Source organism: Rhea pennata, chromosome 2, assembly GCF_028389875.1.
Source record: "Rhea pennata isolate bPtePen1 chromosome 2, bPtePen1.pri, whole genome shotgun sequence".
In the NCBI taxonomy this organism is placed as follows: domain Eukaryota; kingdom Metazoa; phylum Chordata; class Aves; order Rheiformes; family Rheidae; genus Rhea; species Rhea pennata.
The window spans coordinates 72,628,825-72,649,284 of NC_084664.1; the positions used below are offsets into that span (position 1 = coordinate 72,628,825).

At 37.7% G+C, this 20,460-nt stretch overlaps 2 protein-coding genes across 2 annotated transcripts in view; both read left to right on the forward strand.

Annotated features, from left to right (window-relative positions):
- TMEFF1 (transmembrane protein with EGF like and two follistatin like domains 1) overlaps positions 1-6,189 on the forward strand; it is a 110,616-nt gene extending 104,427 nt beyond the window's left edge. Inside the window, exons 8-10 of the mRNA XM_062567959.1 lie at positions 43-166; positions 4,528-4,686; positions 6,105-6,189. Of these exons, the coding sequence (XP_062423943.1) occupies positions 43-166; positions 4,528-4,686; positions 6,105-6,189 (368 nt within the window). The remainder of the gene's footprint in view (positions 1-42; positions 167-4,527; positions 4,687-6,104) is intronic.
- A 1,483-nt stretch (positions 6,190-7,672) lies between these two features.
- Positions 7,673-17,551, forward strand: CAVIN4 (caveolae associated protein 4). Its single transcript, XM_062567960.1, has 2 exons — positions 7,673-8,181; positions 15,858-17,551. The coding sequence occupies exons 1-2, from the start codon at positions 7,771-7,773 to the stop codon at positions 16,512-16,514; spliced, it is 1,068 nt and encodes a 355-aa protein (XP_062423944.1). The 5' UTR covers positions 7,673-7,770; the 3' UTR covers positions 16,515-17,551.
- Positions 17,552-20,460: the final 2,909 nt, after the last annotated feature.

Sequence of the window (20,460 nt, forward strand, 5' to 3'; positions counted from 1 at the left end):
GTTTTTTTATAAATATTGTAAATATGTATATTTCTTTTTAAGATGCTAGTGATCAAAGAGAAGACATTTACATTGGAAACCACATACCTTGTTCAGAAAGTTTTAATGGCTACTGTATACATGGAAAATGTGAATTCATTTATTCCACTCAGAAGGCTTTGTGCCGGTAAGTCCTGAATGCCTATGAAATATTCTTGAAATTACTGCAAAACTTAATCAAAACACTCTCTAAACATAATCACAGAATGTATCAATTTGTAAATAGCTAAGGAGTGGCACAGAAACCATATCCTGTGTTGTGGGCAGTTCGTAGGCCTCAGTCATGAGGCCAAGAGTGCTTGGAGGAAGGGCTAAGTCTCCTGGCACAGATAACTGTCCATTAGAATAGCTTAAAACATGATAGCTCAGAAGTCTTAGTACATGAGTGAATGGTGAAAGGCAGTAAAATATCATTGAAAACCTGGGAAAAGGGAGGAACAGGAGAATACTAGGACCGCTGCAGGGAGTCAAGCCAAATGGGAATGTGGCATGTGTATGTTCTGGACCCAAAATGCTGAATCTTTGCACAACATAAAAGTGGCCTTACAGAAGTTGTCTATTGTTTTATTTCAGCTCGGCTATTAGATACTTCTGAATCCTTTTGAGATTTGTGACCTTAATATTGTCTCCTTATTTTAATCCACTAAATCCTATCTAAAGAAAATAAAATGCTGTTTTTTTCCCTTTCATGACCTTTCTGTATTAACATACATTCCCCACTGATCTCTTTCAGTCTGTTCTCATACTGTCTGGGCCTTTTATTGCTCTATTCACAAATTCTCTCTAGAATATCAATATATTATTTTTAACATTCTATTATTCTTTCTCAAAATAATATGCTTTATTTTATATAGATAGAATAGAATTGCAAAATATTCTTTATACTATGCCTTTTGTCTGCTACATAAAATCTAGCAGCTCAGTAAAATCAGGATTAAGCCATTAAATTTTTCCAAGAAATCTGAATTTTCCATTTTATTTCCTTAGCTCCCAAATTGGTTTTTATTTAAATTTCACCAAGTAAATTCTGCTTCTATTTTCTTTCAAAAAAAAACATTTAAAAGACTATTCATGGAAAAAGAATGCTTCTTCGTAATAACATGAAATTTCCCACTTGTTACAGTTTTCACTGAAGAACATTTATCTTGCAAACTTGTACTCCTATCTTTTGGAACATTCAGCTGTAAATCTGTTAGATTTCATTATGATTTTTTCTCCTGATCTTTAATGAGTGACTGTATCTAGGGCTTTTCTTACTGCCCAAATTTAAGTGTTTCCAGTCTACCCAGAGAGCAGAAAGCCCAGAAAGAAGAGCCAATGTGATTGTAGACTTAAGCATTTGAAACCTTTATTTTTCCTTTTCCCATCTAAGACACTTTCTTTTTTATTTTCAAATTCCCTTTAGAACTGTATTTGTCTTTCTCTTTTCTTTGGCCAGAACCAAGAGAGCCCAACATGCTCTTGCTTCTCTTGGAAAACTGAGTCCATCCACAACATTATTTTGGTGGGTATTAGGCAGTAGTACTTGGTTGCAGTGTTCTTTTGATCTGAAACTGTGTTTAACAATTTCTGATGGATTTGTGCTCAAAATAATCAAATAGAGGAATTTCAAAGAAAATATTCCCAGCTGAATGAACTGGTATTTTTGATTTCTCAGAATTTTTTCTGGATAATATTAATAATAAATGATTATTTGTGATTCAATTACATTAAAACACATATTTATTATTATGTTAATATATTGTATGCCACTTTATAATGTATTTTATAATTATATTTACTATTATGACCTTCAATTATTTGTTTAAACCTTTAGTTATTTAAGCTTGAACAGTAACTCGGCACTGGACCTATCACAATAAATCTCATTTGGTTTTAGTCAAGAATTTCTGACTGCCTATTCTTGACCCCTAAGTGTTAAATCTCCTTTGGATTTTTTGGGGGCCATTTAAATACTCATCGTCTCATATTAGTATGCATATGTTTCATACTACAGTCCTGAGTTATTTAAGAATCAAAATGATTTGTATCGGACAGCAATCAGTCATAATAATCAAGTATTTCTACTAAAGAAATTTTTTCTCTTTCTCTGACACGGAAAATATAATTTATAAATGTCAATGGCAGATTATTATTTTCAAGTGCTTTGCATTCTCAGCATATCTAGCATGTACATGTTTTATTTTGGTCCTCTTTGCCTGGTAGTGATGTATCAAATGACTGACAAAACTTCAAGAAAGTATGTGCATAGCGCAAATTCTGACTTTCACCAGCAGCTGGACACTGAGGACAGTGAACCTCCTTGCTCACTGCCCAGCAACCAGCAGAACTGCTGGCAGGTGGGAGGGAGCAAGATTTTGCAGTAAATTGCATAATATTTAGCTTAACAGCTCTTGTACAGCTGGGATCTGGACTATTGCTTGATGCCCCCACCTTGTGCAGTACAGTTCTGCCCTGTCTTTACAGCAGGCTGTATCAAGAAGGTACAGTTTATCTCCTTGCAAAGAAATCTGTAGCAGCATTACCCTAAGTCAGTAAATTTATTTTGGTAAATCCATGCTGTCCTCTATTTACAATGCTCTATATTTATACTGAAGAATGCTTTAAAAATTGTTCTACTGTTTTAGCAGGTAAAGTAAATTGGTGCCTAGAATTTCCATCCCACCAGCCCTTAACATCAGCGCTTCTTCTTTGCAGGAAGTCCATACTCCTGAATCTCCTCTTAATATTTCTCAGAAATAATTTCCTGTCATGTCAGTGTTTCTGAGGCAATATCTTGAATTATTTGTGCTTCCTCTGTTCTATTTTACCTCCTGTGCTTTAAAGCAGTTCATCATTGATCAACATTGACAATACTTGCCTGTTGTTATCTTCTTTAATGAAAATAAAAGCAAAGGAGCAATAAGAATTCAGTCAGCTTTTCTAGCAATGTGTCCTCGTTCTTATCATTCCTTCTTGGGTGATGAGGAGTGTTCCCTGTCCTCTTCCCTCTTCTTGCTAGTACATTTTTCTGTTGGTTCCTTTCATGGTAATTATCAAGCTTATTTATAGTAAATTTAGGCTTTTCTTTAACAATTCTGCTCTTGCTGTAACTTGTTTAATTTCTGAACCCAGAACATCTTAGATATCAATCCACAGCTAGAGAAAATAGTCACAAGATTGTGAATGTGTAAACCCCAACACTTCTTCCCTGCCTGCAAAAGGAGATTGGAACTGCGTTAGCAGTTGTAGGAAGGTCTATGGAGTAATTATTTTGTTTCTACAAATAGAATAAGTTCCTGTCTTGCTTTACCAAGCTTATGGATGGATGAGACTGATTCTGTGTTGCATTCAGGCTTATTTGATCCAGTCTAAGATAGGATTGTTTCTGTGCCTATGTCTCTGTAATGCATCTCCAGATATCTAATCCAGAACTGGTGGCCAATTGTACGTTTCAGTTGACCTTAATGATAAATTTACATCAATCTGTTTTAAAGAATGGTTGTACAATGAACTTGTTACTCTTTTGCTTGTAAAGCTATCCTTTAAAACAGTCACAAGTTCATACTTCAAAATGAAAGATGAAGTTTTTCTTCTCTCTGCCCAAACTGGCAAGAGGAGAAGAGATTAAAAGCTCAGGCAACAGGGAGAATTTTAAGTTGTGGCCTTTGATTGTGCAGACTCCAGCTCGGTGTCTTGGGTAGTTCTTGCTTTTCCTTGTTGTGCTGCAGCCTCTCTTTTCCTTGGAAAATTGCTCCACAGCGTGTTTTCATTGCCACCTTCATCACTGTCACATCTTGTGTTCACTGAAAATGTATATCACTGATCAGGAAGAGCCTCTGTTGAGTTTCCCATTGAGATAACTGCTGGTTTGCTCAGGCAAGATAATAATTAGAGCAGCTGCTTCTGTTCTGCCTCCTGCCACATTTTATTGTTTCATTTAGTCTGTCTACTTGTATCATCTAGTTTCTTTGTTCTTCCTAAAAATTGCCCCATGTGCTTGTGCAAAATCAGGGCCTTTATCATGAAGGTTGCCTTTCAGAGAGGGTCACTAATATCTTATCCAGGATAGTGGAGAATATCCTCTCTGGTTCTTCTCTTGCCATAGGCATCCAAGCCATTTTCAAATCCAGGCAGTAGACACATCTGCCTTCCCACTAGCTGTTTCTCAGCTACCATCCACACTGCTTCACTCATTCACAAAACAGGCAGGATCTCAGAGGAACTCTTTTGTATAGTTATGCTCTAACTATGTGCTCTAAGTTTCATTTTAGACTTCAGAAAGTAGTGTCTTCTGAGTTGCTGAAATAGCAGTGGTGTCACTGAGGAATGTGTTTCCATCCTGCTGTCATTGGAATGTTCTCCAGGCCTTTCATCTATGTCTTGATCTTTCACATTTTCGTTGATTACCGAGCTCTTTATTGCACATCTTTGATTCTTTATTTATCTGAAAACTGACTACACTGTTGTCAAAATACATATTCCATGAAATACTCCTTTTCTTTTCAGGTGTGAATCAGGATATACTGGACAGCACTGTGAAAAGACAGACTTTAGCATTCTTTATGTTGTCCCAAGTAGACAAAAGCTTACGCACGTCCTTATTGCAGCAATAATTGGAGCGGTACAGATTGCCATTATAGTTGCAATTGTCATGTGCATAACAAGGTAGGTAAATACAGAACCAGTGTAAAATTACACATTGTTTGTATATATGTCTTGTATGTACTTAAATATTTGACCTTCATTAAGTTTTATGTACTTCAACATATATTTAGAAATATCCAAATCAAAAATACATAATGGCTGAGTAGAATGATTATGCAGCATCATATTGCCAATTTATGTCATATAACATACATTCAGTTAAATTCACAAATAACTAGTGATCACTCTGAAGCGTCAAGCCATACACCTAGCAGAGCAGATCAGCCTTGCAGCATATCTAAAAGGTCAGCTAATGTTTTTGACCTTTACTGGAGAAATTCAAACATTAATGACATCTTATAGAAGATATGATTCCCTCCAATCCCACTGAAACTAGAGACTTGTTAGGTTGTTGCTGTCAAGTTTTATAGGTGCATGAAGCATTTGCATCCTACATTTTGGCATCTATGCCACACTTTACCTCTTTTTTTTTTTTAACCTCAATTCTTCCTTTGCTTTCTTCACTTTTTAAGTTACAGTTAAAGGCTCATAGAGCTTTCTGCTACTACATTAGTGCACAACTTTCCAAGCTTAGTGATGCTGAGCAACACCCATATAAAATGAACAATGTAGGCATCCTTCCCTATCTCTCTTGTAAGATTCAGTATAGCAGGTATTCTCAAACAAATCTAACGCTGCCTGCACATATAAAAGACATGTTCGGCTCATGGAATTAAGGTCATCCCTTTTTTTACCCAATAACCTGCTGGTCCAAATGTTTATGTGACAGGTCAGGCAGCCTCCTCTCTCATCCTCCCAGCAACTTCCCATACAGTGGTCAGGCAGGCTGTCTTGGTACCTTCCAGCAGAAGTGCTCCATCTTGCATTGCCCACTGTCTGAAGTACTGAGTAAGTCTGTTTCCACTCAGAATTGCTGGCTTTCATAAATCCTTTCTTAATCATGTAACCATCCCCAAGAAAGGGAAAGCTTGAGTGTCCCACAGAAAGTCTGCAAGGTGGGCTCTGTGTTGTAGGGGCCAGTAAGTAGCAAGGCACCTGAAGGTCATGTACTGCAAAGCCTGAATGAAAGACTCTAGTCCCTGGGCTTGATCCTGCAACAATCATACCATGCTCTGAATTTTAGAGTAAAGCCAGTGCACTTACTCAAGCAGTGTGGTTTTTACTGGATCAAGGTTGAAGTACTTAGCACCTTGCTGCTTTCAGTCTCAAATCCAAGCAGCCCTTCCTTCAGGGTGATCTTGACTCCCACAGGTGATGCAGGTGTCAGTCTGGTACCAAACAGCAGGAACATTTGCCTAGTCAGCACAGCTGAAATACTCTTTCTTATGTTGAGTATAGAAAATAAAATCAATTTACTATTGTTCATTTAAATTTTATATGGCATATGTAAAACATCCCTTTCTCCTTTTTTAAAACAGAAAATGCCCCAAAAACAACAGAGGACGTCGTCAGAAGCAAAATCTAGGCCATTTTACTTCAGATACGTCATCCAGAATGGTTTAACTTAGTAATTTTTATACCTACATGACCATGTGGTGTACATTTTTATTATATCTTTTTTTTAAAGAATGGAAATATTTATTTCAGAGGCCTTATTTTTGAACATTTTTAGTGTAACAATGTTGATCTGTATTCTGAAAGCATCAACTCTAACAGCTATGGACTGTTTTAGTAACTTTACTTTTATGTTTTTCAATACAGTAGTTCATTTTCTGTATCTGTATCACATGGTTATATAATAGATTTGTGCTTTATTCAAGGAATGTAATATTTTGGGGAACACAGACTTATTTCACCAATGGTTGTAGATTACAAAGCAAAACAATAAAATATTACCTAGCAAACAAGGCATGAACAAAAGGTAAAAATGTTTACGGTTTACTTTTCTTATGAGAAACTAGAAAACACTGTGTTTAAATACCGTAGATATTTAAATGTTTTTGGAAGTTAGTTACTGATTTTTTTAGACACTGCCTATCGCATGAACTGTGAAGCTGTGTGATGTGCGTAGTTGTAACATATTTATAAAATGTATGGGCTGGGTCTAAGCACTACCATCTTCATAAATAATTTCAACAATTTTTTAAAGAGGAAAAATATAAATTTCATAATTTGGGAAATTACCTAGTAGAACAGATGGAACAGGTCCAAAAGAAGTAGATCTTAGTAGTCTTTAGGTATTGTAAAAATTGGTGTTGAATAACTGAATTCAAATAATTGGAATAAAGCCTACTTTATCATTGTTGAAACTGTTTTAATACTTAAACTTTTTTAAAGGGAATACAGATTATATAGTGTTTTACTAGTGCTCTTGTATATTTTCAAGAGCTAAAAATGTTCATCCAATTAGTCTACTGGACATAGCTACATTAATAGTTAGTTGTTGTTTGAGAGATCCAGAGATAAAATGTGAATAGGATGTGTTCAGATGTTTAACATGTAGTTTAGGCTTTCAAAGTTCTGCATGTAGGATTTAATAATTTGTTCAATAAAAAATGCTTTCAACATTTTGAACTGGAAAAGCATGTCACAATACAATGATTTCACTGTATGGCCTCTGTTTTATTCTGTTTGTTAGTCACCTGATGTGGTAATTGTAACAGTCTGAAGACCCGAAAATATTTTGATTGAGAAACAGCTATGTTTACTTTCCTGAGTGCTATCTGAATTCCCCCCAGAGGAAAGCACTTCAGTAACATGAAAATAGAAGTAGATCTTTTAAAGTACGCCAATTTGCTTTCCTGCTTAATTGGTAAGTTACTTAACTTTCCTGGATTAACACTAATAACTTCATCAGTACAGAAGCATGACCTTTTTAAATATGTGTTCCTTTCCTGACACTGCTTCCTAATTTTAGAGATTTCATATTGCTAAAAGTATCTGAACAATCATGTGTGGATATTTTGTAGTCATAAATATTTGACCAACCTCCAGGAGTGGAGTTACACACCCTACTTTGAGCACCACTGAAGCCAGCTGTCACACTGGCTTCTTGCAGTAAGTGCAAGAATTGTTCTGATAGGATTTGAACGGCTGTTGTGGGGAACATTTCAGCTTCTGAAGACCTGACTGAAAGGACGCAAAATGGATCACCATGAAATTACATTGGAGGCTGACAAAATCCACCAAAATCGTCTGTCAAGTGTCACAGAGAATGAAGAAGAACAAGATGCAGCTTATACAATTGTGACAGTCCTGGATAAAGTGGCCAACATTGTGGACAGTGTGCAGGCAAGCCAGAAAAGAATAGAGGAGCGACACAGAGAGATGGAAAATGCAATCAAGACCATACAGATTGATATTTTAAAGCTTGCCCAAGCTCATGGCAATACAGGTTATACAGTTAACAAATTGCTTGAGAAAACTCGCAAAGTTAGTTCCACTGTTAAAGAAGTAAGGGCACGTGTGGAAAGGCAGAGTGTGAATGTACGGAAGATTGAAGCAAAACAAGAGGAAATGCTGAGAAAAAACAAATTTCGAGTTGTAATCTATCAGGTAACCATGAATCTAGTTTATTGTAACAATTTAATTTTGTCACATCCTTGACAGCTGCTGGTAAATGTGCATTAATGAATGAAATGATACAGTCTGTCCAACATGGGAGCTGTTTTATACTTTCTTTAACATTGATTTCTGCTTCTTAGTGTCTTTCAGCATAGAGCTACTGATGGTAGTACACACAGTCTATTATTAGTGTTGGTAGGTTTCTCAGCCAGTAGTGTAAGATTAACTGCAGATCAGCAAGGACTATTTGTTGCCTCTCTGAAAGGTAATACGAGGGAGGCAGGCACTGTAAATCTTGTCATACAAACCATGCCTGACATTCATCTCTGTTACTTTTTTCACCATATTAGGTAGAAGTCCAAACAGCAAAACTGTTTGTAGGTTCCCTGGAAAACAGACTTTCTTTTAATACTAATTTTAAAATGTATGGTTTATTTTACTTGCAGCATTACCCATGCTCTTTGTAATGCTGACAGGCTTTTTTCATTATCTCAATCTGCAGTGGTAAACATACAAACTAAAGCTCAGATCCACAAGCCTTCACCAAAACAATAGTCCTTATGCATGTTGTACTTGCATGTTTGTATTTGAAGAGAAGTTTCATAAAATGACATTATCTTGCCTACATCCATACAACTAGACAGTTTTCTGTGTGGCTATCATGGAATCATGGGATTTTTCACATGCTAGTGCTGTAAAACTCATTTGTCTAATGATCTGATCCTGCATTTGCTTCCTACTTCTCCAAGAAGTCAATAGAAAATGAATGTTTAATATGTTTCTGGAATCATAATTTCCCCTTCAAACCAGTGAGTCCCCAAGGCTTCATTCAAATTAGTCCTATTCATCATTAGGCATTCTTGAAATTATCAGCCCTTCTGAGCCCCCAGCCTTCAGTGTGCCCTCACTGTCTAGTCTTTGACTCTAATCTTGCAACTATTTATACATAGATATCATTACTTGCATGAATAGATCTTTGTTTTTTCACTGAGAATATTTGCCAATGTATACAGCTGACAAGTTCTTTGGCATAATTTAGCTTTCTTAACTACTTCATTTGCTGGTACTGGGAAGAAACAGCTTAAAAAAAGAGTAAAAGGTGAAGGTAAAAACGTTACCTCTTTAATGTTATGTTAGTAACATACGTGGACAAATTCTCCTCCTAGCTTTTCTGAATGATTTGTTATGGGTGTTCAGGAGAAAGTACAGGTAGAATTTGGTCCATTATTACAATTTTTGCAAGCTGCACCATCATGGTAGAATGGAAAACAGGTGCTTTTTCCTTGTAAATCATTTTCCAGCTAAAGGAAATAATTATTTCTGACTCCCCTGGTTATTAGCCATTTCATTGTAGTCTCTTTTCCATTATGCTTCCAGTAGTCAGTACTTTGAAAATGTTTGTTCTTAAGAAAGCATTCATAACGTGATGTCAGTTTTTCTCCTAGCAAGACCTGTGTTATCACTCTTTTTAAAATGTAGAATATTGTGGAAATGGAGTTACACACTATAAAGAATGACTGTTGCTATGTGTAGTATTTCTTGTAGTATTTGTGTATCTTACAAAAGGTGGCTTTCATGATGCATACTTTCTCTAACATTACCTTCAGCAGGAGAACTCTCTGCTGTTCTTGCCAGACAAGAATGACCTGCATCCTATTCTGTACAGTACCACTTAGGTAGCACATTTCAGAAATGGAAGTAGCATTAGGAAAGCCAGTGTCACTCCAGTCTTCAAAAAGGGGCAAGAAGGAGGACCCAGGCAACTATAGGCCAGTCAGCCTCACCTCCATCCCTGGAAAGGTGATGGAACAGCTCATTCTGGATGTCATCTTTGAGCATGTGGAGGACAAGAAGGTGATCAGGAGGAGTCAGCATGCATTTACCAAGTCACCAAGGGGGAATCCTGCTTAACCAATCTGATAGCCTTCTGTGATGGAATGACTGGCTGGGTAGATGAGGGGAGAGCAGTGGACGTTGTGTACCCTGACTTCAGCAAGGCTTTTGACACTGTCTCCCATAACATCCTCCTAGACAAGCTCAGGAAGTGTGGGTTAGAGGAGTGGGCAGTGAGGTGGATTGAGAACTGGCTGAAAGGCAGAGGGTCGTGATCAGTGGTGCGGAGTCTAGTTAGAGGCCTATGACTTGTGGCGTCCCCCAGGGCTCAGTACTGGGTCCCATCCTGTTCAACGTTTTCATCAATGACCTGAATGAAGGGACAGAGTGCCTCCTCAGCAAGTTTGCTGATGATAACAAGCTGGGAGGAGTGGCTGATACACCTGAGGGCTGTGCTGCCCTTCAGAGAGACAGACCTGGACAGGCTGGAGAGCTGGGTGGAGAGGAACCTCATGAGGTTCAACAAGGGCACGTGCAGAGTCCTGCACCTAGGGAGAAATAACCCTGGGCACGAATACAAGCTGGGGGCTGACCTTCTGGAAAGCAGCTCTGCAGAGAAGGACCTGCGAATGCTGGTGGACAACAAGTTGACCATGAGCCAGCAATGTGCCCTTGTGTCCAGGAAGGCCAATGCTATCCTTGGGTGCATTAGGAAGAGTGTTGCCAGCAGGTCAAGGGAGGTGATCCTGCCCCTCTACTCAGCCTTGGTGAGGCCTCATCTCGAGTACGGTGTCCAGTTCTGAGCTGCCATGGAGCTTCTGGAGAGAGTCCAGCGTAGGGCTATGAAGATGATCGGAGGGCTGGAGCATCTGCCCTGTGAGGAATGGCTGCCAGAGCTGGGCCTCTTCAGCCTGGTGAAGAGAAGACTGAGGGAGGATCTTATCAATGTGTACAAGTATCTGAAGGGAGGGTGTCAAGGGGATGAGGACAAACTCTTTTCAGTTGTCCCATGTGACAGGACAAGAGGCAATGGGCAGAAATTGAAGCACCGGAAATTCTGTCTGAACGTGAGGGGGAATTTCTCCACTGTGAGAGTGATGGTGCACCAGACCAGGTTGCCCAGGGAGGTTGTCGAGTGTCCTTCTCTGGATATATTCAAAGCCTGCCTGGATGCAACCCTGTCTAACATGCTCTAGGTGATCCTGCTGAGCAGGGAGGTTGGACTAGATGATCTCCAGAGGTCCTTTCCAACCTTACTGATTCTATGATTCTATGACTCTATGATTCTATGATTCTACTAAAACCAACCTTATCTTTGTGAGGAAACAACTATAACAAAGTACCTGAGACATCTCTGAACAATTTGCTCCACCATTTCCCTTCTTTCCCTGCCCAGATATGAGAAGAGAATGACTGTGAAGGTACAGTTATCACATATTTTTACAGTATTTTTTTCCCCTGCAGTTTTCGATTACCTGAGCATTGACACCTCAAGATTCTCACAATGTTTATTATGGATATTCTCACATTTAAAATTATTTATCTATTATTTTTAATGTTTTTGTGAGTTGAAAACCAGGCTACATCTTGTGCTCTGTTCAGTTTAAGGATCAGGTGAACTAGCCTCCTTCTATAAACACCTTGTCATGAGAATAATTCTATTGTTGTTCAATCCTTGAGCTCAGGAAAATGACAATAGTGCCCATAATCCTGTCAGTACCTTCACAGGTGGATGCTGAACAGCCAGAATCTTGGCAGCCAATGAAAAGCCTGCATTGAAAAAGGCCCATGTGAAGCAAACAGACTACAGCCCTCTGAAAAATTTATAATCGTGAATTAAATTGAAATGGGAGCAGAGGGAGCAAATCCAAATGATGCAGGCTCATTTTCTTGGGAAAACGGTCCTAGTGTTAGAAACAATTGAGTTTGAATATTCATTGTCCGTACAGCCCTTAGTTCAAATCAATGCAGTGGTGGTCTTCCTCCTCAAAATTGACATTTAGTTATGAATTTACCTTGTATTTTTCAGTCAGGCCCTTAAAAACTTGGCTAGGCATATTTTAAAGGCTTAATACTAAAAAAATTAGGAAAAGCCAAAGTTTGTTTTTAAAATGTGTTCTTAGCATACTTACCTTGCCAAGAGCAGTACCAAGCACTCCTGAATGGTATGAATGTTCAGTTAGGATGTTCTACCTCTAGTTTTGTTTGTTGTTTCTTAAGCAGTGGCTAAACCAAATCCCTTAGGGCTTTGTGTCCTCTTTATTTCTCTTCTTGTGCATCTGAACTCAAAATAGACTCAAACCTTTTAAAGCAAAACAATCTTTGTTTGTCCTCCTCCAAAAAAAAGTCAGAAAACAAGTGACACAAATGGTTGGTTTGGAGGTGGTGTTGGTTTTGTACCCCCCAAAAAGGGGGGGAGGGAAGAGTGTAGCATACACATTACCCATCTCTTTTTTTTTCACCCCAGAATCTGGTGTCCAGATTTTTCCCTTACCATTTTAATCCCTTCCTGGTACCCCTGGTACCACATAACCTGGTCTTTCTCCTTCTGGGCCTCATTTCTTCCCATATACATGCTTCCTTCCAAAATATTTCCAGTTTCAGCAACATAACACCTAGTTTATTTCTTCCCCAGCCCCTCTCCCTTTCCCCTTCATAATAACCTCACCCTCTTTGCAGAAGCTTATCACCTAGAGAAAACATGCTATACAGTCCAGCTCTCTAAGAAAATTTCAAGATCTGCTAGCATATTTGTTATGCATAAACAGGCAAACAGAAAAAAAAAATTAGGAATTCATAACACAGTTCCTCAGCAGAGAGTGAATTCATTTGTGTCCAAGATCTCCAGCTCCATTCTCAAGTTTGTAGAAGCATTTAGTGGAGGTTGAACGGTGGTAAGACAAGACGTTGGATAATGTGAGCATGTATGCTACATCTTTTGTACAAAAAAAAACGCAATCCCCAAACCAACTGACTTTTTTATAGAGGAGGAGGAGAAAAAAATTGCTTTGCCTTGAAAGGTTTGAGCCTATTTTGAGTTTGGTCTGCTGGACTAAGTTTTAAGGAGATCATGGCCATAATAGCATAACAGGAATAGTGTGAGAACCCTGTGGAGGGTGCTCCATCCAAGAGGAATGATGAAAGGGTAGGGGACTGTTCAACTTCCACATCTTTATTTCTACAGTGTTGGTTCTTGTAGGTACCTGCCTTTGTTTTTGCAGGTAGGCAGGGCAAACAGAGTAGATATATTGTGGTAACCAACATACAGACTGTACGACCACAAAATCCTCTTTCCTCAGGAATCTTTTTTTTTTAAAAAAGAAAAAACTTGTTTGGCATGATCTTTTACTGTGACACAATTTCCTGACGTCATTTTATTTGAACTCTGACAAGTAATTCATTTGTGAGAACTCATTTGTGAAAATTCATCACTCTTCAAATAAGAGATTCTTCCTTCCCTCCAGTGAGGTGGTGGTGGCAGCTATGAGCAAAATGCTTATGTAGAATTTTAAGTAAGTTTACTAGCAGTGCCACCTATTACTCAACTCCTTTTAATGCTCCCACCATCTAGGCCTGCCCAGTGCTACTATTTCCAGTCCCATCTGCTTTCATGCTAAGAGGAATGCTGTCACCTGGTGTAGGGTCTTGTCCTGTGCAACTGAAATCAGTAGGTGGTTTGTCTTTGGTTTTAGTAAGACTATAAACAAGCTGGTAACCACTTCAACTCCATGAATTCCTCACCTAAGCTAATAAGTATTGCCTGGGCTTAAGGAAGGATGAGCTTCTATCTTCTCTCTACCCTACTGATATTTACAGGTAAGAAGAAAATGTTTGGGGGAAGGAGAGAGGGCAGAAAGGAAGCATGCGGAAGGTCTCCTTCTGAGACTAATCATTTTATTTTTATTATGGTGTACTAACCAGGTTCACTAATATTTTCCACTTTGGCAATATCTTCTATCCAGGAATCTTGAGAGAAGGGACAAGCTTTTAAGCCATTTTTTAGCCTTATTGTATTTGTTTCTGCAAGATGTGAGCAAAAACCAAGGAAAAAGAGAAAATCAGAGATTTGGCAAAGATCATTCCCAGCATCTGTAGCAGAATGAAAAATGCTCTTTAAGACCTGCAGTTCTAATTTCTGAGCATTATCTAGAAGACCTTAAAAGTATTCTTCATATATACATCACATGTTATTCACCTTATTGTATTAATTTCTGTATATACTGAAATTTCAGAATAGTTATTATGGAAACATTTGTGTTACAATTTACAGGTGAAGGAGCAGGCTGTAATTTACAAACTTCGAAGAATTACTATCCAGCTGTGTTTTGATTCATTTGTAGAAAATAAAGGATAGAAGCCTTTATATAATTAATGTTAATTTGTACGTGTTATTCAAGATGATTATTAACAAAGTATTGTAGTTTTGTTCCTGCTGATTTTGACAGAAGAGTTGAATAACATTCTGCTGTAATCAATGCAACTAATTTGCCTCTATTTTTTTAAGTATTAATAACTATTTTACCAGAGGATTTTTAATGAAGCCAAAACATGATGATAGACTCTTAAGTGGACTTTAGCTGCCAAATGGCTTAATGCATTTTCTTTTAAATATTACTACTATTCTGTAAAATAAAATTAAACATGGCCTGCTACTGAAGAGTCATCATGAAAAATGACAGATGTCTGTATGTAAATCAAGTCACAATAAAACATACAGCATGACCAACACATTCTTCATACCTTCACAACTTCTAATACCCCTCCTATTCTCTATATTAAGTGATTAATACTAAGAGCCCAAGCACTGACAGGTTCCAGAAATCAGCTGAAGCAGTTTTGACTAATGGGAATCAACTCATAAAAAGCTTTATTCATTGTATTCATCTGCATCTGAAGAACTGGTCCTCTTGGCAGATGAGCATGTGCAGGAGCATGGAAATAACTAATAGCAAAGAAAGAGCTGGCTCACTAACTCTGACCATGAAATTATAATGTCTATACAGACAGCAGTTTTCAGACCAGGAGAATTTCTGAAGAGATTCTGTTCAGATAGATCATAATATTGAATCCTTTCATTATCACAAGCTTTCTTCTTCTTCTTCTTTTTTTTATTATAAATATATAATACTGCCTACTGATATAGGCCACCTAGGCCAAGCATGTGTTTCAAAACAGAACAAGTAAACTTCACCTCAGCCACCAGTTCAGGTGAAGAGTAAATTGTATGGCATTAGGTTTACTGAATGACATCTCATTCCTTTACTGACTTTGACCCCTGTTGAGCCAACAAATATAAGTTAATATGTTAAGGTCTGTCCCATCTGAGGCAACAACAGAAATGTTTGTCTGAGTTCAGGTTAGTCAAAAATGTGCTATTCTCTTAAGGACAGTAAAAGGAAGAAGCCATAGGTATCACTAAGGCACTCATTAGTAGAGTACTGCTGATATAAGCATAAAAGCTTATTTTGTCCTACATACATAATGTTTACTATTATTGACAAGAAATATGAGATCTAGATCCAATCTCAGAATAGCAGATAAGCTTCAAAACAACATTCACTAGACATACCTGCTCTGAAAACTGTTGGGGACAGCAAACATTGAACTGGGGTATTCATTATTTTCAGGTAGAAATATACTGAAAATAAATCTTTATTTAGGTATGATTTTTTAACAAAAATTTTCAAAGGTTTCTTCCAGCTGTTTCTATTCGGTATAGATCACATATGATAGTACAAGCCTACTTTGCTTTGCTGCACTGTTGTGCTTCAGTTGTCAGTATTAATTAAGTCTAAGACAACAAACAAAATGCTTGAATCACCATCTTTTCACAGGAGGAAACCGAGTGTCCTTCATCTCTCTCTGTAATCAAAGAGAGGACAAGAAGTGAAAATCTAGAGGATGATTTCCTCCCACCTGATGATCTGTCTTCTGATGAAGATTATATTGAAGAAAGCAAAGCAACTCATTTCAAGAAACCAGGCATGAGGCGCATAGATGATATCAGAAAGGCATTTTCAAGGGAAAATATCCAAAAGACAAGACAAGATTTTGGAAAGAAAGTAAACAGGCTTCGAACTAGAATAGTGACCCCTGAAAGGAGAGAGAGAATCAGGCAGTCAGGAGAGAGACTGAAGCAATCCGGGATAAAGTTCAAGAAAACCATTTCACAAGCTGCCCCAATGAGGGAGACATTCAAAATCCATAAAAAAAAAAAAGAACGAACAGTAGCTGAAGGTCAGGAGGGAATTCAGGAAGGCAGTGCTCACACAGCTTCTGAGACTGCAGCAGCAGAGCCTTTCATTGAAGAGATCTCTTACACAGAAGTGACTACTAAGATAAAGAAAGACAAGAGCAGTGGAACAAAAGGTGCTTCTGAGCCAGCTGAAAAAGGAGAGGCAATCCCAGAAATCGGTTTTAAACAGGAAGGAAAAGAAGGAGGAGGAGGAGGTGATAATGTTCCCCTGCTAGACTTAAAGCAATCAGCATAAGAAGTCAATTAACGTATGTACCATGCTACTGGTACTGAATAAGAGAGAACATAGTACATATTCACTTAATTTTAGAAAAATGTGTGAATTTTTGTTATATCAGAAAATATGTATGAGTGTTGTTCTATCATTTATATGTGTGTCTGTAGTGTTCTCTTCCTGACAAAATGACAAGAAGTCATACAAATTTAAGAAAGGGACCTCTTTCTCTGGATGTGTACCAACAGTTATCATTATTCCAATTGGAAGTTATAATGGCACATCAAAGGAAGATGGAAACCTACTGTATTTTTAAGATTGATTTAGTATTCACTTAACAGACTCATTATTCTCTTTAGTTTTATGTGCAACAGTATAAAAACATTTTCCATTATCTTATACCAAACCCTCTAAACAGGAAACAAACAGTAACCGAAGTATTACTTCATATTAGCAGAAGGAAGAACTACAAAAGGTGTCCATGCAACTATAAAAATCTTTTCTTTCATGGGTCCTCACTGACACAGCAGTTTGAAGGAACTTTATCCAGGGTGTCAAAAAATGTATTAAGAATGATGATTTTTGATGAAAAGTGTTTTTTCTCAGTGCAAAAGAGAAGTACCTGACCTGAATAAAGATTATTTCCAGAGTTCTGAAAGAGGAAGTAATGATGGAGTTTAGCAATGCATTTTCCACTCTTAGGAAATAAGATGAAACAAGCAGAAGACAAATTAAAATGGAATAGCAGCAGAAGAAGAGAATTAGGCATCATGTTCATGTTTTGGAAAGACCAGAACATGATCATGAAAAAGGCAGGGATATAAAGAAGTAAAAGTGAATAGGATGAACATATGCAATGTGGATGAGTAGAGAGAGGAAAATATAAAATTGCAACTGAAGTTTGATTCATTTTCTTGAGATCTTTGTAACAATTAATTGTTACCCTATACAGTGGATAAAAGGGTTCATGAATGTAACTGGCAACATGAGAACTGTTCTGTTTTTCCATTCTCTGGTGTTTTTCTGAGATTTGCTGCAATTAAACTCTATTCTACAAAGTTGTTGAAGCATAAGGCCAATCCATAACCCAGTTCTTTATTTCATCATCATCATTATTATCAACTAGCCACAGCCATAGGGATCATGAGACAGACACCCTTTTGAATAAGGAATGATGTTTATTTGCAACACCAAGGACCCAGGTGCCCTGAAATCAGATATGTTTGTAAACACAGCCACTATGTTGACATGAGAAGTAGGACTGCATTGCTTTCTTCATTCTTAAATGGACTTGTCTTCAAAGCGCTTATCTAAGGCAAAGTTAGGCATTACTACCTGTAAGAAACTTGTACAATATTGCCAAAAGCTGTATAATTGTATTTAATATCTCAGATTCATTTAACAACAAAGCATAACTTGATTATCTGTATACATTATTTGATGAATCCCAGCTAACTGTTAATCTATAATTTAAATATAATTAGTTTGATCTCAAATACTCTGCCTGCCAATTCTTTCATGTGGTCTGCATGGCATTTGAAGCGGAAACAGCTTTAGCAATTGTGGCATTCCCAAATAAACTGATGTTGGCAGATTGGAAGGAGTGACTCTATTGAATGGAAGGAGAGGACAGGGCAAGGGAAGGAGAGAAGGAGAGGAAAATATTTCTTTCAACAGCAAATTGTGTATCTCTGCTCTACTGTAATTACAAGCAAAAAAGGAAAAAGCGTTTGTTTATGGGATAGTTGGGAGGGAAGAGACTACCACTTATAGAAGATGCTTTCTGGAAGCCAGGTAACTTTGTGTACTCTTCCCATTCTTTACAGCTCTTAGTTTACCTTAGTTGAAACAGTGAAAGATTTGTCTGGTTCTTTTTTAATATAGCCTATATTCCATTCCACAAGATTTGAGGTTTTCCTGAACTAATAAACTAGAATTCACTACTGAAGTAAAAAAGATCTGACAATTACTTTCCTTTATGAATACGTTAGAAGCTTTTCAAATAAGTTATTTCTTTGCATTTGTATACTGCAGCATTGTACAGTGATACAATGTAATTGCGTGTAGATTTTTTTAAATAGTATTTAATTTTCTCATTTTACTTGACAAAGAAAAGAAGTCATGCAGTTTTCATGGAGTTTGACATGTAGCACCACATAAAGACTCTATCACATACAGGCTCTATCAAATAAGTATTTTTTAATGATCTGTTATTATAGTAAGTTCTTATCCTCTTCATTTTAACAACTATTATCAGTGTTACTGAGCTGAATCCTGCATATACTAAGAGATCAGTTAACTTACTCCATACATGTGAGAGACAAGGAAAACCTCATTTTCTATACAATGGCATAGCCTTATCCTGCTTGAAGTCTCTCTCATCTTTTTCATAATTTCAAGGAGTAACGATCCTAAAGCCCAATCCTGCACCTTTCTCATAAACAAAATTCTCAGTGAAATCAGTAGATGTGCAGCTATACTGCCTGAAGTCTCAGCATATACTTTCTGAACAGGTGGTTCCTCTTGGTAAGATGATCTCTCCTGAGCTGTTTGTGAAGCAAGTTCTGCTCAACGGCAGAAAGGGACCTTGCACAGCCTATTCTGTCTTCTAAGAACAAATCTGCCACTTTATGCTCAGTTGTGGGAGGGAATGTGAATTTCAAACCTCCTCATAGTAAGATCCCAGCAGCTGCTAATTGCAGAGTATAACTGGTTATGGGAAAAGCTGAACTACTTTCTTAGGAGCCAGTCTAAATGAACAAAAAAATTGTGTTTACAAGCAGAAAAAAAGGGATTAACATAGCATGCACTGAAAGTCCTTCTTTCACAACATCCAATTGCAATGCTGTTCCTTTGAGTTTGTCTTAGTGAAAAAAGCCAAATATTTTTTCTGTCAATAGCTGCGTTATTATATTCTGTATTATGAACAAGAAGTAGCAATCACCCTTCAATTATTAGGTGGTGTTAACATACAAGAATAACTTCAACCACATCCAGGTAAATCTACATCCCCAAACTGGTGTATGTTTCTTCTGCTTTTCTCACCAATACTGATGCAAAATATGCAGAATAAAAAGCATTTAAGAGTTCAGAGGCTGTAAGAGTCAGGTAACAAGGCAAATGGAACTAATATCAATAGAGGCAATTCAATGTTCAGATCTGCTTATCTCTCCCTCAGAGGAGTTTCAACTCTTTTTTCTCACTAATAATTGGATGTGTGCACATCTTCCTTATGAATGACTGAAGATTTAGAAATGAGTTAATATCTGCAAAGGTCATCATCTGCTCAAAGGTAAACTTGCCTGTTTATACAGTTCTTATGATCAGGGCTACGAAGATGATCAGAGGGCTGGAGCATCTGCCCTATGAGGAATGGCTGCCAGAGCTGGGCCTCTTCAGCCTGGTGAAGAGAAGACTGCGGGGGTGGGGGGGGATCTTATCAATGTGTACAAGTATCTGAAGGGAGGGTGTCAAGAGGACGAGGACAAACTCTTTTCAGTTGTCCCATGTGACAGGACAAGAGGCAATGGGCAGATATTGAACCACAGGAATTCCCGCCTGAATGTGAGGAGGAATTTCGTCACTGTGAAAGTGACAGAGCACTGGACCAGGTTGCCCAGAGAGGTTGTGGAGTCTCCTTCTCTGGATATATTCAAAGCCTGCCTGGATGCAACCCTGTCTAACATGCTCTAGGTGACCCTGCTTGAGCAGGGGGTTTGGACTAGATGATCTCCAGAGGTCTCTTCCAACTGATCTGCATAAACAAGAGACTATTCAGTGAAGCAGTAGTATTCATTTGTAAAATCATTCCACAAGTTTACAAATGCAAAATCAATGGCACTATGCATTAGCATATATGCAGATAGACATAAACTTTTACCATGCATTTAACTTAACTGTCATCAGAGCTTTAGTAATTTTATGATTGATAAATCTGTAACTGATACAGATTTGTAACTATAAAGTT